At 41.0% G+C, this 12643-nt stretch overlaps 1 protein-coding gene and 1 long non-coding RNA gene across 5 annotated transcripts in view; one reads left to right on the forward strand and one right to left on the reverse strand.

Moving 5' to 3' along the window:
- Positions 1–497, reverse strand: part of LOC113944757 — a 23435-nt gene extending 22938 nt beyond the window's left edge. For 2 of the 3 annotated variants that reach the window (XR_003526777.1, XR_003526778.1), the window contains exon 1: positions 272–497. This is a non-coding gene — a long non-coding RNA (uncharacterized LOC113944757). The remainder of the gene's footprint in view (positions 1–271) is intronic. The other variant, XR_003526781.1, reaches the window with a different exon arrangement.
- Positions 1–8402, forward strand: part of RBBP7 (RB binding protein 7, chromatin remodeling factor) — a 9105-nt gene extending 703 nt beyond the window's left edge. The window contains exons 1-12 of one of the 2 annotated variants that reach the window (XM_027638222.1): positions 125–312; positions 591–735; positions 2662–2804; positions 3256–3429; positions 3741–3856; positions 4421–4581; positions 5014–5140; positions 5230–5307; positions 5888–5964; positions 6400–6457; positions 6977–7087; positions 7889–8402. In XM_027638222.1, coding sequence (XP_027494023.1) covers positions 297–312; positions 591–735; positions 2662–2804; positions 3256–3429; positions 3741–3856; positions 4421–4581; positions 5014–5140; positions 5230–5307; positions 5888–5964; positions 6400–6457; positions 6977–7087; positions 7889–7957 — 1275 coding nt within the window. In that variant the 5' untranslated portion in view covers positions 125–296 and the 3' untranslated portion in view covers positions 7958–8402. Of the gene's footprint in view, positions 1–124; positions 313–590; positions 736–2661; positions 2805–3255; positions 3430–3740; positions 3857–4420; positions 4582–5013; positions 5141–5229; positions 5308–5887; positions 5965–6399; positions 6458–6976; positions 7088–7888 lie in introns of those variants that run through there. The other variant, XM_027638227.1, reaches the window with a different exon arrangement.
- Positions 8403–12643: the final 4241 nt, after the last annotated feature.

Genomic DNA, 12643 nt, shown 5'->3' on the forward strand with positions numbered 1-12643 from the left:
GCCCCTCCTCGGCCCCTCCTCGGCCCCTCCTCGGCCCCTCCTCGGCCGCTCCGCTCCGCCCCAGCCCGGCGGCCCCGCTGGGGGCCGGGGATCTCGGGGCGGGGCAGGGGCGGTCCCGCGGCACCACCGCCTCCCTCCCGCCTCCCGACAGTGTTTGCAGGGGTTCCTCCGCTCCGGCCCGCACTGCTCTGCTCCTTCCCTTCTCGCCTCCTCCGCTCCCTCGCCGCCCGCCGCCTCAGCTCCCTTCCCTCCCGCGTCCTCTTGCGCTGACCTGGCGGCACTGGGTCTCACCCGACATGGCGAGCAAGGACGGTAGGAGACCCCCTCCCTCCTCCCCCGGCCGTGTCTCCGGCCGGGCGGGGGTGTGAGGGTGCGTGTGCGCGGGGATGGCGGATCTGGGGCGCTCCGGGATTCCTCCCGAGGAGCTTCCGCGGGGGTGGAGCGGCTGCACTTTTCCTGCCGCCAGCCGCCCTCGAGGGCCCTGCGGGACCCCCGCTCCTGCCCCGTCCCCGCCCTGGGATGGCCCGGGCCGGGGCAGCACCCCCCTTCTCCCCTCTCCGTGCTTCAGCTCATCCCTTCCCTTTCCGCAGTGCTGGAGGACACGGTCGAGGAGCGCGTCATCAGCGAGGAGTACAAGATCTGGAAGAAAAACACCCCCTTCTTGTACGACCTGGTGATGACACACGCCCTGGAGTGGCCCAGTCTCACGGTGCAGTGGTTGCCTGATGTGACCAGGTGAGAGAAGGGAAAAGAGACCGGAGAAAGTGCCGGGGAGGCGCAGAGCTCAGCGGGAGCTGAGTCTGTGCAGCTCCTTGTTCCGCTGCGCCTTTTCTGTTAACCATGTCTGCTGAGTAACATGAGGGTAAAATCCAGGCCAGATCAGAATAATTTGGGTTAGGCTACCCTTTGTGAGCTTGTAACACTTTATTTTGCTCGCAACTTTAAAAACCCCTTTGGTATGCAGAAGCATTGAGGGAAAAAGTCACAAGCTGATACTTCACAGAACTCTAGTTTATCCTAGCAGAAGGTGTTGGGAGGTGTGAACAGAGAAATCTTTCTCAGTTTATTGCTAAATAAGAGATCTAGCACTCATATGTAGTTAATTCTTATCAGAGAAATCTATCTACTAAATTAGCTTGTTCTTGAAGACCATTTTTCGTCCTGTGCTACAGATTACTATTCTATCTAAGCTATAGTATCTGTCTCTGATACTTTTTAAGTCTGGACTAGTCTATTATTCTAAAACTGGTTCTTCAAGTCTAGCTTTTGTCCCTGGTTCATTGTTGACTTCACACATACTAAGTTTACCATTCTTCCACCTCCCTTGAAAATCATGGGCTCACGGGTTAATTTCTTAAAGAATCGTGAACATGGGGATAGAATCTGTTCATGTGCCAGCTACGATAGAACTTAAATTGTTGCAATAAACACTTAGGGCTTCGCTGAGGTAGTGGACAAGGACTGGGTCCCGTGTGGTGGTGTAAACTGGATGCAGCTAGGCTTTAAAATATCTTCTGTGTAAACTTCTTGCAATTACCAGAGGATGGTCTCTTTCTTCTATAAAGTTCCATCTTATATATGTGATGTTTTAGTTGGTAGTTAGATGATCACTTAGTTTAGTATACCAGAATATTTGGAGATGATGATGATGATGTGAGCTAACTATTTGTGGCACGGAGAAAATGAAGTGGGGATTTGAGAGTGTGGGGCCCTTATGAGGAACACTTCTACTTGCCTCATATTTTGCAGATTGACTTAATATTCAGTTTAAAACCTGGTATTTCCAATTATCCAGTGTCAAAATATGTAAGCCATTTAAGGCAAGGACTGCCTCTTTGTATGGCACCTGACATGATGGGACACCTGTTCCTGATGCAAGTAAGTGCATGTGCATTGTGTGTTTCTTGTGTTGTTTTGTATTTTTGCCCCTCTACACTTGGAAGTGGTGTAGTAATGCCTGATGATATTAAAACATTGTGGTTTATAATTGCCCAAATGATTCCTGAATGCTTAGATTCAGGCAACATAATTAGTTTGTTGGTTTCAAGAATACAGAAATTGCTTGAGTTTGACTGCTCAGATTTTTACTTTCAGAGATAAATGACACTGTCCATCAACCTGTTATTTTTAATTAAATGTTGCATTTAACCACCAGAAGAGAAATTTTATTCTAGTTAAGTAGGATTTGTACAGTATTAAAAAATGAGCGTCTGAAATAAAATAACTGGTAAAAGCTTCTAAGAGAAGTAACTAAAATAGGTTGCTACTTGTCCCCTCAAAATTTTGTTTTGTGAAAAGTCATACCGGTTGTTTTCTAAATCAATACTGTGAGACTGCTAGGGAAATTAGATACAAGTAGGTATTAGTGTTACCTTTAACTGCTGTGCAAACTGTAACTATCCCTTTCAAGGTACAGTGACAATGTTTACTGGCTTGTTTTGTCACTCTGCCCTTGCTGGTTGTATCTTTGGATTGCTCATGTCAGAATCTAGTTTGCTTTATTGTGCGAGTCTTTGCGACAAAGGGAAGGATTTCTTACATGAGTATCTCTCTTCTAGCTCCCTGAAGAGGTACGGATCTTGAGGGCTGTTGATGCTATAGCTGTGAAACTTCTGGAACTGAGTATGTAATTTTATTCCATGCATTTATTATTCTAAACAGGCCAGAAGGAAAGGATTATGCTCTGCACTGGCTGGTTTTGGGAACGCACACGTCCGATGAACAGAACCACCTGGTTGTTGCCAGAGTCCAGATTCCCAATGATGATCAGTTCGAAGCTCTGCAGTATGACAGTGAGAAAGGAGGTGGGCATTCAGAATTCTTAGATTCTCTTTTAGCAATATCATTACTAGCTGTTCTCATAATGATATTCTGACTTTCTGTTAAATACTAAAGTGCATGGACGTATCCTTACCAGTCCACACTAATTCTAGATCATTAACTGTGACTAAAAGAGGAAACTTTGTTTCAGAAGAACTCAGGTAGCATCATGATATACAATCCCTACTAGAATTTCTACCAGCTCTGTCAGTTGTGGTAAAAGCTGGTACACATCTACCTCAAATAGAAACTAAAGCTCTGAAAGAGGATTCCAAATATCAAAAGTGTGTCACATGGTGTGAGTCTTTCCTAGGCTTTCTTGTATTTGAGAGGATGCTTACCACTGTTTCTTGGAGTGGGGAAGATGCTGTGAAATGCTGCTTCAGGAGTCTAAAATGATTGATGTGATAAACTAACATTTTCTGACTAATGTAGAGTTTGGTGGCTTTGGATCTGTGACTGGCAAAATCGAAATGGAGATTAAAATTAACCATGAAGGTGAAGTGAACCGTGCTCGTTACATGCCACAGAATCCCTGCATAATTGCGACAAAAACACCGTCTGCTGATGTGTTGGTATTTGACTACACTAAACATCCATCAAAACCAGGTGGGTCAGGCTCCTCAAAGTTAACCAAAATGCCTCTTGTTATCGAGGGCTAAGCTTGTGTTTAACTGTGATTGGGAGGATAGTTGATGGATTCTGGAATCTGAATGAGAAGGCCCGTATCTTCAATGACTTTAACTGCGTAGTTATCCTCAATATCATAAGAGAATCTTGATAGAAGTAGCAGAACCTCCAAAGAGGTTCAAATATAAAATACAGTTATTGCAACAGAAACAAAGTTCTTGGGTGATAATGATATTCTTTTGGATTGATGTGCAAGGTGATGCTAATGGAAGGAATTTTCTGTCTTTCAGACCCAAGTGGAGAGTGTAATCCTGATCTTAGATTAAGAGGGCACCAGAAGGAAGGCTATGGCTTATCATGGAACTCAAATTTGAGTGGGCATCTTCTCAGTGCATCAGATGATCATGTAAAACCCTCATCTTTTCCCTCACTTAAAGAACCCTAACTCTTCCTAATTTATGATGTAATAGATACTTAGAAAAAATCTGTCTTAGTGCAGGTGTGTATTGTTATGTGAGAAAGTTCTCACATATTGTAGTTATATTCCTAAAGGCTGTCAGTTGGCTTTAGGCTGTAATCAACACGTTCTTTTAAGGTTCTTGATGAAGTAAGAACAGACTGTTTGTATAGTTGTTTGCTTGAAGAAGCCCCTTAAATTGGGTTGGATGGAGACCATAAATTAGTAAGACTTTCAAGGATTAATTGAACTAATTGCTTATAAATTTCTTTGTGGACTTTAAAAGTGTAAATTACTTTTGTGACCTTACAAGTAATCCTTGGACCTTGAACTTACAGAAAACTGATTGATAACTTAGCTCTCTTCTCACTTATGGCACATTAAGTGTTTCTTTTCAAAAATAAAGAACTGCTTCAGTTTCTCTCTCTGCTTATAGATAGAGTGTGATTGATTATTTTTTGAAAGATGATACAGTCAGAGTCTGCATTTCAATAGAATGTAACTTATTTACAGACAGTGTGTTTATGGGATATAAGTGCTGGACCAAAAGAAGGCAAGATTGTGGATGCAAAAACCATCTTTACTGGGCACTCTGCAGTAGTAGAAGACGTGGCATGGCATCTGCTCCATGAATCTCTGTTTGGATCTGTAGCGGATGATCAGAAGCTTATGATGTAAGTTGGGGTTAGGAGGTTTTTACATAGTGCCTTCTGTGTGCTGCTGGTGTACCTAGTGCAGAGCACTTGGATTAAAAAAAAATCTGAGTTTTGGAATCATTTCACGTAGTAGCTCTTTTAGGCAATTAACTATAGTAGTGGTGCCGAATCACTGAAATCTACATGCTATTTAATGTTTCCACCTCATTTGAAAAGAAGATGTAACTAATATCTATGTCAGCTTACTGGTGTGAGCTGCTCATGTACAACAGACACAAAATAGGGAAGGTTTTGGAATGAAAACTGTAGTTCAGAGTTGGATTTAGTAATAATGTTGTCTACTTATATTAAGGTGTAGTGAAAAAGAACCTCCTGTAAAAACTTATGTTTATTTGCTCTCCCTCTTTCCTCCTTGCCCCTAACCCTTCCCCAAACCCTCCATTGTAACAGTTGGGACACCAGATCTAATGCCACATCCAAGCCAAGTCATTCCATAGATGCTCATACAGCTGAGGTCAACTGTCTGTCCTTCAATCCTTACAGCGAGTTCATTCTGGCAACTGGTTCTGCTGACAAGGTTTTTACTCATGTATAGTTTAAATTCTGAAATATTCTAGATGAAAGCCATTATAATAAAAACAATTTCTTGTTACTTCTGTCTGCCAGACAGTGGCTCTATGGGATCTTCGAAACTTGAAGTTGAAACTCCATTCTTTTGAGTCCCATAAAGATGAGATTTTTCAGGTGGGTAAACTTCTCACAACCTGTAGAAAAAAAAAACGAGAAGAGTACTGACTTGGAGAAGAACCTGTAGATTTGTGTTCTTGTAACACAAATAAGTCCGTTGAACCAAAATTCCTTATTTTATGTTTAGCAATTACAGACAGTAGCACATAGTTTCTTTCTGGCTTTCCCCACTTGACTTTGAGGCAAGTAGTCAACAACTGACTGCTAAAAAAATACTGGGCTTTTGCAAGTACCTTCAGTACAGGTAGAAGGTTTCTCTAAAATGATGTGCTATAGAGAGGAGTTGGGTTCAAATCTAATTTTGTGAATTCTGCCTATTTAGTTAGATGCAAGTAACAGTGATTTTTTTAGACATTTCATAAAATGTGGTAAATCTGTAACAGTGAAATAACGTCTTCTCAGTTTGAGAAATCTTAAGACTTGAAAACAGTCTATTTGAGCTATTGGATATCCTTTGTGCTGGAAAAAAATTACTTATGGAGTATAGTTGTTGAAAATTAGTGGCCAGGGTGCTGGTTATTCAGGTTATGCTTTAGAAATCAGTAGCTGCTTCTCTTAAGTTGTTTTCTTTCAATAGGTTCACTGGTCTCCTCATAATGAAACAATTCTTGCTTCAAGTGGTACTGATCGTCGGCTTAATGTATGGGATCTAAGGTGAAGAGCAGTTTCTTTCTGTTAGTATATATGAACAGATGGCAAAAGAAAAAGGGCTGCAGGCCTGCATTATTTGGCAGATTTGATTTGTGCTGTTCTCTAGCCCTGCTTGTTTGCCTACCTCATGCCTGGTCTTTTGTGTATAAATAGAAACAGAACAGTTCATCTAATGTTACTTGTCCATGAGGATTTCTTGCTAATAGAATTGCTAGTAATAAGTGACTTCTGCCTCCATGTGTTTCACAAGTTAAGATTCCATTTCAGTACTGACAGTGCCAAACAGTTGATGTTTTATACCTGAGGCTTATAGTTATTTCACACTGAGAAAAACCAATAGCAAAAGCAAATACTGGAAACGAAGGCCAGGAACTGTTCAGTTAAGCAGATATAGAATGCAATTGTCATTAATAATAGGTATGAACTATTTTCTTACAGTAAAATTGGAGAAGAGCAGTCTGCAGAGGATGCAGAAGATGGGCCTCCTGAGCTGCTGGTACACTTTTGTTCAGGTTTCAGTGCGCTGACATGTTGTGTGGCAGCGTGATGCCCCGGCACTGTGCTGCTAAAACTGCAGCAGTTCATAAATCTTTTCACCTCCCTGGTTTCCAATCCATTGCTCTAACTTGCTGTAGGCTTCCTCTGTTCAATTCTGAAGGTTTCCCCATTTCCTGTGTAACTCTGGAAATGCTCTTAGAGATAATCAGTAGGAAACGTGGCTGGATTTCACAGCCCAACCTTCTGTGAAGAGGCACCGTTTTGAGGATGTCATTTGTTGCTATAATAATACACACTGTTGTCTCAGATGCTCTCTCAGCAACTGCATCTGTGTCCATAAGCAATGAATGGGAAGTGGTTTCACACACACCTTCCTTATGTCTGTATTATGAACCTCTAGTAGCAAGTGTTTCTGTGTGTAGTCATTAGCATGATGAATTTAACTTCATAATCTTGGGTTTTAACAGATTTCTCTAGAGTTGAAATGGCTTACTGAAGCTTGTGGGTTTTTTAACAGTTTATTCATGGAGGACACACTGCCAAAATTTCAGACTTCAGTTGGAATCCTAATGAGCCTTGGGTAATCTGTTCTGTATCAGAGGACAACATAATGCAGATATGGCAAATGGTGAGTGTCACAACAGCTCTTGAGTTGCTCTGAAGCTTGTTGCATAAATGAAACTTAAAAGCTGCTTCTTCTTAGGGCAGCTTGTGCCTTCAAGGACTGAAAGTAGTCTGTCCCCTGTTACTCTCCAGTCAAACAATGCAAGACTTTAAAAAGAAAATCAAGACTAAAACAACTTGAATAAATGCAACTGCTAGTTAATTCTTGAGTCCAAGTCTTAGGTACTAGTTAATATTAAGAATAAATGTGGCAGTTGGGAACTTATAGCAAATATTAGCCAAGACTTCCTTTTTTTCCCCCTCCCCCATATGTTGGCTGTGAAGCAAGATGTCTTTTTAACTCACCCATTAGTTCAGATTACTTTACATTATAGGAGACTGATCAGCTATCTTATAAAAGGGAAATGAAGTAATTTGGAATAAATTAAGTTAAAACATTGTAGTCGACTTAAATGTGTGTCACAAGTCAGGCTTCTGCTTTTTTAATACCTCTTGTTTTGTGTGTTCAGGCTGAGGTTGAAATAATTCCAAATAAAATGTTCATAATAAGGCTAGTGGTTAAATAGCTAATGATTATGATGTTGAAATAGAACAGTGCAAGAAGGCAACTGCCAAAATGTAGCCACTGTGTGCACATTCCTAAATTTGGCTGCCCTTCAAGAAAAGGCAGGGAGAAGGTTCCTTCAAGGAGGGGATGATGGCTGTGCCACCTTGGTATTATCAAAGTTTTTTCTATATGAAGTTTAGAAGACTGTTTAAAAACGATTGTGTACACCACTTGTCATGTAATGTTTTGTGTCTTCAGGCAGAGAACATTTACAATGACGAAGAACCAGATATAGCAGCAGCTGAGCTGGAGGGTCAAGGAATATAACTTTTCTTCCTCAAGGAACTACTGGGAGTGACATAATAATATAATTCAACTACTGTATGCATAAAACAAAGCCCCTAAGAAAAACCAAAATAAAACAAAACAAATAAGCACTGGGCAGAAGCATTACATCAAAGCAAGAATATTCTTAATTGGGCAAAAAAAGCTTGTATAGTCAAATTGTCGTGGGATACCCTTGGTTATTTGCGCACTTTGAGCTGTTGTACACTGTACAGCAAATAGCTTTAGAGAAAGTAAGAATGACTTAATAACTATGTCTATATTTTTAAACAAACTTAGTTGGTTTCTGTAAATAAGACAGTCAAATCCTCACTCTTCACACAAACAAAATGTACCCCTCCCTTTTTATTAATATGTAAAAAGAGCTTTTTGCTTTTACACACCACTTTTGGATTGGCTTTGCATAAATAAAATTTATTAAAAAAAATTTGATGTGTTTAATGTGCATTGGCATAAGGTGAACACCTTTGTGCCTGAATATAATTTATCTGTTGCATGGTGATAAAGCTATGTGTTTTTCTAGTTTATAACTTACCATACAATTAAATGTCTGGAACGATGAGAGTTGTCTTGATGCAAAAAAAAAAATTGGAATAGGTAATTTGACTCCTTCACAAAGAGAATGGGTATAGGAAGAGGTCTGGGGAATCCATGGCATGTCCAGTAAATCCCCTGTGAAGTTCAAGTATAAATCTTGAACAGAAGCAAATAACTTCTTTGGGTTTGGGTGGTTAGTGGTTTGTTTTTGTTTGTTGGTTTTTGTTATTATTTTTGGTGGGTTTTGTCTGTGTGCGTGTGTTGTGGGGGTTTTTTGAGTGGTGGTGGAAGCACTGCCCTTTAATATTTTCTTCTCATAGGTGCTAAGGTGCCAGTGCCCTCTCAGTGAACTGGTGTCACCTGTATTTGGTTAGAGCCCTCTTGTAGCTTTTTTTTTGATTAAAATTAAGTGAGGCAATTGGGCAAGTATCTAAAATACATTAATATCTGAACAAATATGAGAGAAACATACAGTTTGCTTCTAAACCTCTGGCTGACTGAAAAGGTGGAGACTTTGGACTGTGTAGAAGTAAAATTTCTCCATATTTATTATGGACCTACAGAGAAGTTATGGATTACCTTGGGAGCTGTCAGTCAGACAAATCTAAGTCAGCATCTAACTGGAGTTTAAATTAAAGCTCTTAGTTACTTAAGACAGGTCTTAATAAATGAATTTCTGACTGTCCTGATCTTCCTGCTCAAGCTGAAAAAGGAGATGACTGTGGTGATTGATACTGAAAATGTGATTTTTGTTGTTCAAAATGTTATTCTCTTGACACATACCTTGCTTTCTTCTCCACTGGAATTGTAACAAGTTAGTAGGCTACTAGGCTCAAGCTGGGTGTCTGAAGCTTCCTGTACTGTGTCTGGCTGGGATGGAGTGCATGTCCATCCCAGAAGTGTATATGGTGCTGGATGTTGTTTGGATTTATGGCTAGAATGGTGTCGATAAGGCACCTGTGTCTTGGCTCTTGCTGGGCAGTGCTGGCACACCATGCAGGTGGGGAGGAGGCACAGCAGGGACAGCTGACCCAAACTGTCCAAAGGGATATTCCTTGCTTTAGGACGAAGGGGGCCTTTTGTGGTGGCCATTGCTTGGATGCTGATAGGGCCTTGGCCTGTTTCTGGGAGGTAGCAAGTGGTTTCACTCCCCGCTCCCCCACCTATGAAACTGTCTTCCATCTGTACCCATGAGATTTTCTTCCTATTCTCTCCCCCACCCTCCTGGGGAAATGGAAGTGACAGCAAGTGATAAGCATTAAACATGCTGAGTTCAGAGGTGTTTTTTGGTCAGGCCCTGTATGCCTTTGACAGTCATTCTGACACATGCAGCTCTTGAAAAGTAGAAAATGAAGATATCAAAGACCTGACTTACTGGAAAAACAAAAGTGCTTCCCAGAGAGCACGTTGGTGGCTCCTCCTGGTACAGATAGAGCAGTAGTCTCTTACACAACCCCTCCTGATGCTGGTATTTGTCAGTGCTCACTTCAAGGAGACCAGCACATAGAGCACAGCTCATCCCTAGAATTGGTGATTCCAGCGTTGTGTGTCTGTTGTGGCTGGGGTTGTTCACTCAAGTCTTCTTACTGCCTCACTAACTGAATGGGAGTGGGAAGGTGGAGTGTACTACTTGCAGTGCTCTTCTCATTGCTTTTCTTATGCTACTTATTTTTAATTTCCTGCCTGCTGTTACTAAGACCCCCCCCCTGCTTTGTAGGCACTGAGTCACCATGCAAAGACTTGTGTCTCTCCACATCTTTTTTAAAAATGGTTCCTATTAAAGTGATGCAGGTAGGTGCAAAAGAATTTGAATGTTCCTCTGGAAGGTTGAGATGCTGTTGGAGTTCAGGAGGTAGGTGGCTGCTGGACAGAATGTGCTAAACAGCATGAAAGAGCAAACCTGCCAAAGGACAATGTGGCCACTACTTGATTAACAATGCTTTGGTCCAGCTGGTATTTTTGGGTGTAAAAACACTAAGATGCCATGCATGGGAAGTGGAAATTAATGCATTCTCCTAAATATGGGTTTGGTTTGTCAGCCCCCTCGCCTAAACCTACATTTGTGGGGTTTAAAGTCATCACAGTCATCCTGTCACTCTTATGCCCTTGTGAAAAGTCTCTCTTTGACACTGACACTGTGAAAAGTTTGTTGGTGTTCTTGAGTTTCTTTACTGAAACTCAGATGTGGAGCTCAGATGTGGAGCTGTGTGGGTCACTCACCGGTGGTACCTTGAATGTCCCACAAAGTCCTGCTGCTTCCCCGTAAAGCACGGAGAAGCTGGGGCCTAGGGATGCAGCCAGTACCTGCTCTTACAGCCAAAAGGCAACAGGATGGGTAATTTATTATGGAACAAAATAAGAGCATAATTTCATTTTCTGCAGCACTTTAAACTACAAGTACCATTAATACAACTTCTGCAATGCTTTATTTTCCCTGGGTCTGAATTGTCTTTCTCAGGACCTGTGTAAACACACAGCTTCCTTCAGTAGCAGCAACTTCACAGCTGCTTTTTTTAGGCAGCTCTAGGACAGCTCACTCTCACAGCCAGTATTTAATTAGGAGAGCCTACATCTTGTTGGCTTAAAGTGTTTTGTTACTGAGTGAGAATGTGTTGCTGGGACCAATATGTTTTTTAATTTGCAAATCATTTTTTAAAATACTTTTATTGCCTGAGTAGCATGTTTGTGAAAAGTTGGAAGATCATATTTAAGGCTATTTGGCTGAGTGCCTTAAGATTTCGATTTTAAAAACTGGTGCCCCCCACAGGAATTAGGTAACTGCTTATGCACTGCTGTTCATTAGTAGTAAATATATGAAGTTTTTTTAAAAAAAGTAATAAAACAGTCAACCTGAACAACACCTCCAGCAAGATATTTATTTATAGGATTAGTCAACAGTTACTTTAGGTGTGCTTACATAGTACTTATGGAGCATACTTAGTTCAATGCATTATTCCTGCACATTAGTATGTGCTGGGGAGAGGAAACAGCATCAGGCTTTTAATCCACTGGCCTTTCTTTTCAGGGGAACTGTGTGCAGGAGTTTTGGGACCTCCCTTTTTGTTTTGGCTCTTGCCAGAAGAATGGTTATAACAAAAAACTACAGAAGGTAATTTAAATTGAAAAACCCTGCCAATTTAGGATGATTTCTCAACACCTATGTATTAGATGCAATTTTTCAGCAAAAAAGGTATTTTTTCTCTCCAAGATTTTCAGCCTGCACCAAGAAAATCTAAATTCTTTCATCTTTGTATTGAAATACAATATGAATGACAGTGAAACCATAAACTGCATTTTAAACCTGATATTTTATTTCAACAGATGTGTTTTTCTGGAAGTTGAATGATAAAAATCTTCAGCCATGCTCTCCCATCAGACCAGGGCTGTACTTCTGGAGAGCAGCACTCTCGCATTGTGGCAGACTGATCTTTTATTGCTAATAAAGCCAAAGGCCATTACTAGTGTACATCACAAACTTTTGTTCCCATTCTAAGAACATTCCTGCATTTTGCTTCATTGTGACAAAAAGCATTCCAGTGTTTTTCCTTTACTGTGTACAAAGAACTGCATTTGCTTTTGTAGCGTGCAAGACCCTTGAGAGCATTAACTGTTGCAATTTTTTCTACCTGGCTTATCCCATTACCCATACTATACTTTATTATTACTATCCATGTGCACATGATGCCTTTTCATTTCAGTACTGAAACAGCTGAACAAAGCTGTGTAAACTCTCTATAGGGAACGAGTATTTAAGCCAACACCCAATTTGACCTGTTGCTTCTCGGCCACTGGAAAGCCCAGTGTGGTAGATCCTTCATAATTCTCCCAACATCAGCTTCTGTCCTGTGAATTTCCAACCCAGATAGTCAAACATGCATACTATTCAACTATACTGTTCAACTATTCATCCCCTTTTGGATCTTTCCTTTAAAACATCACCCGTACACAAAATCCACATCCTGGAGAAAAGGGTTAGAAGAGTCAGTAACCAGCTGGCAGGGAACAGCAGATGTGAAATCAAAGCCAGCAAAAGCTCTGATGAGCAGGATTTATTAAACAGACATGACCAAAATCAAATGGTTTTATATGAATATAAGTGTGTATGTTGGGAAACCAACCAACCAACTCCAG

This window comes from Corapipo altera, unplaced genomic scaffold (genome assembly GCF_003945725.1).
Source record: "Corapipo altera isolate COAL_440 unplaced genomic scaffold, ASM394572v1 0, whole genome shotgun sequence".
NCBI lineage: Eukaryota > Metazoa > Chordata > Aves > Passeriformes > Pipridae > Corapipo > Corapipo altera.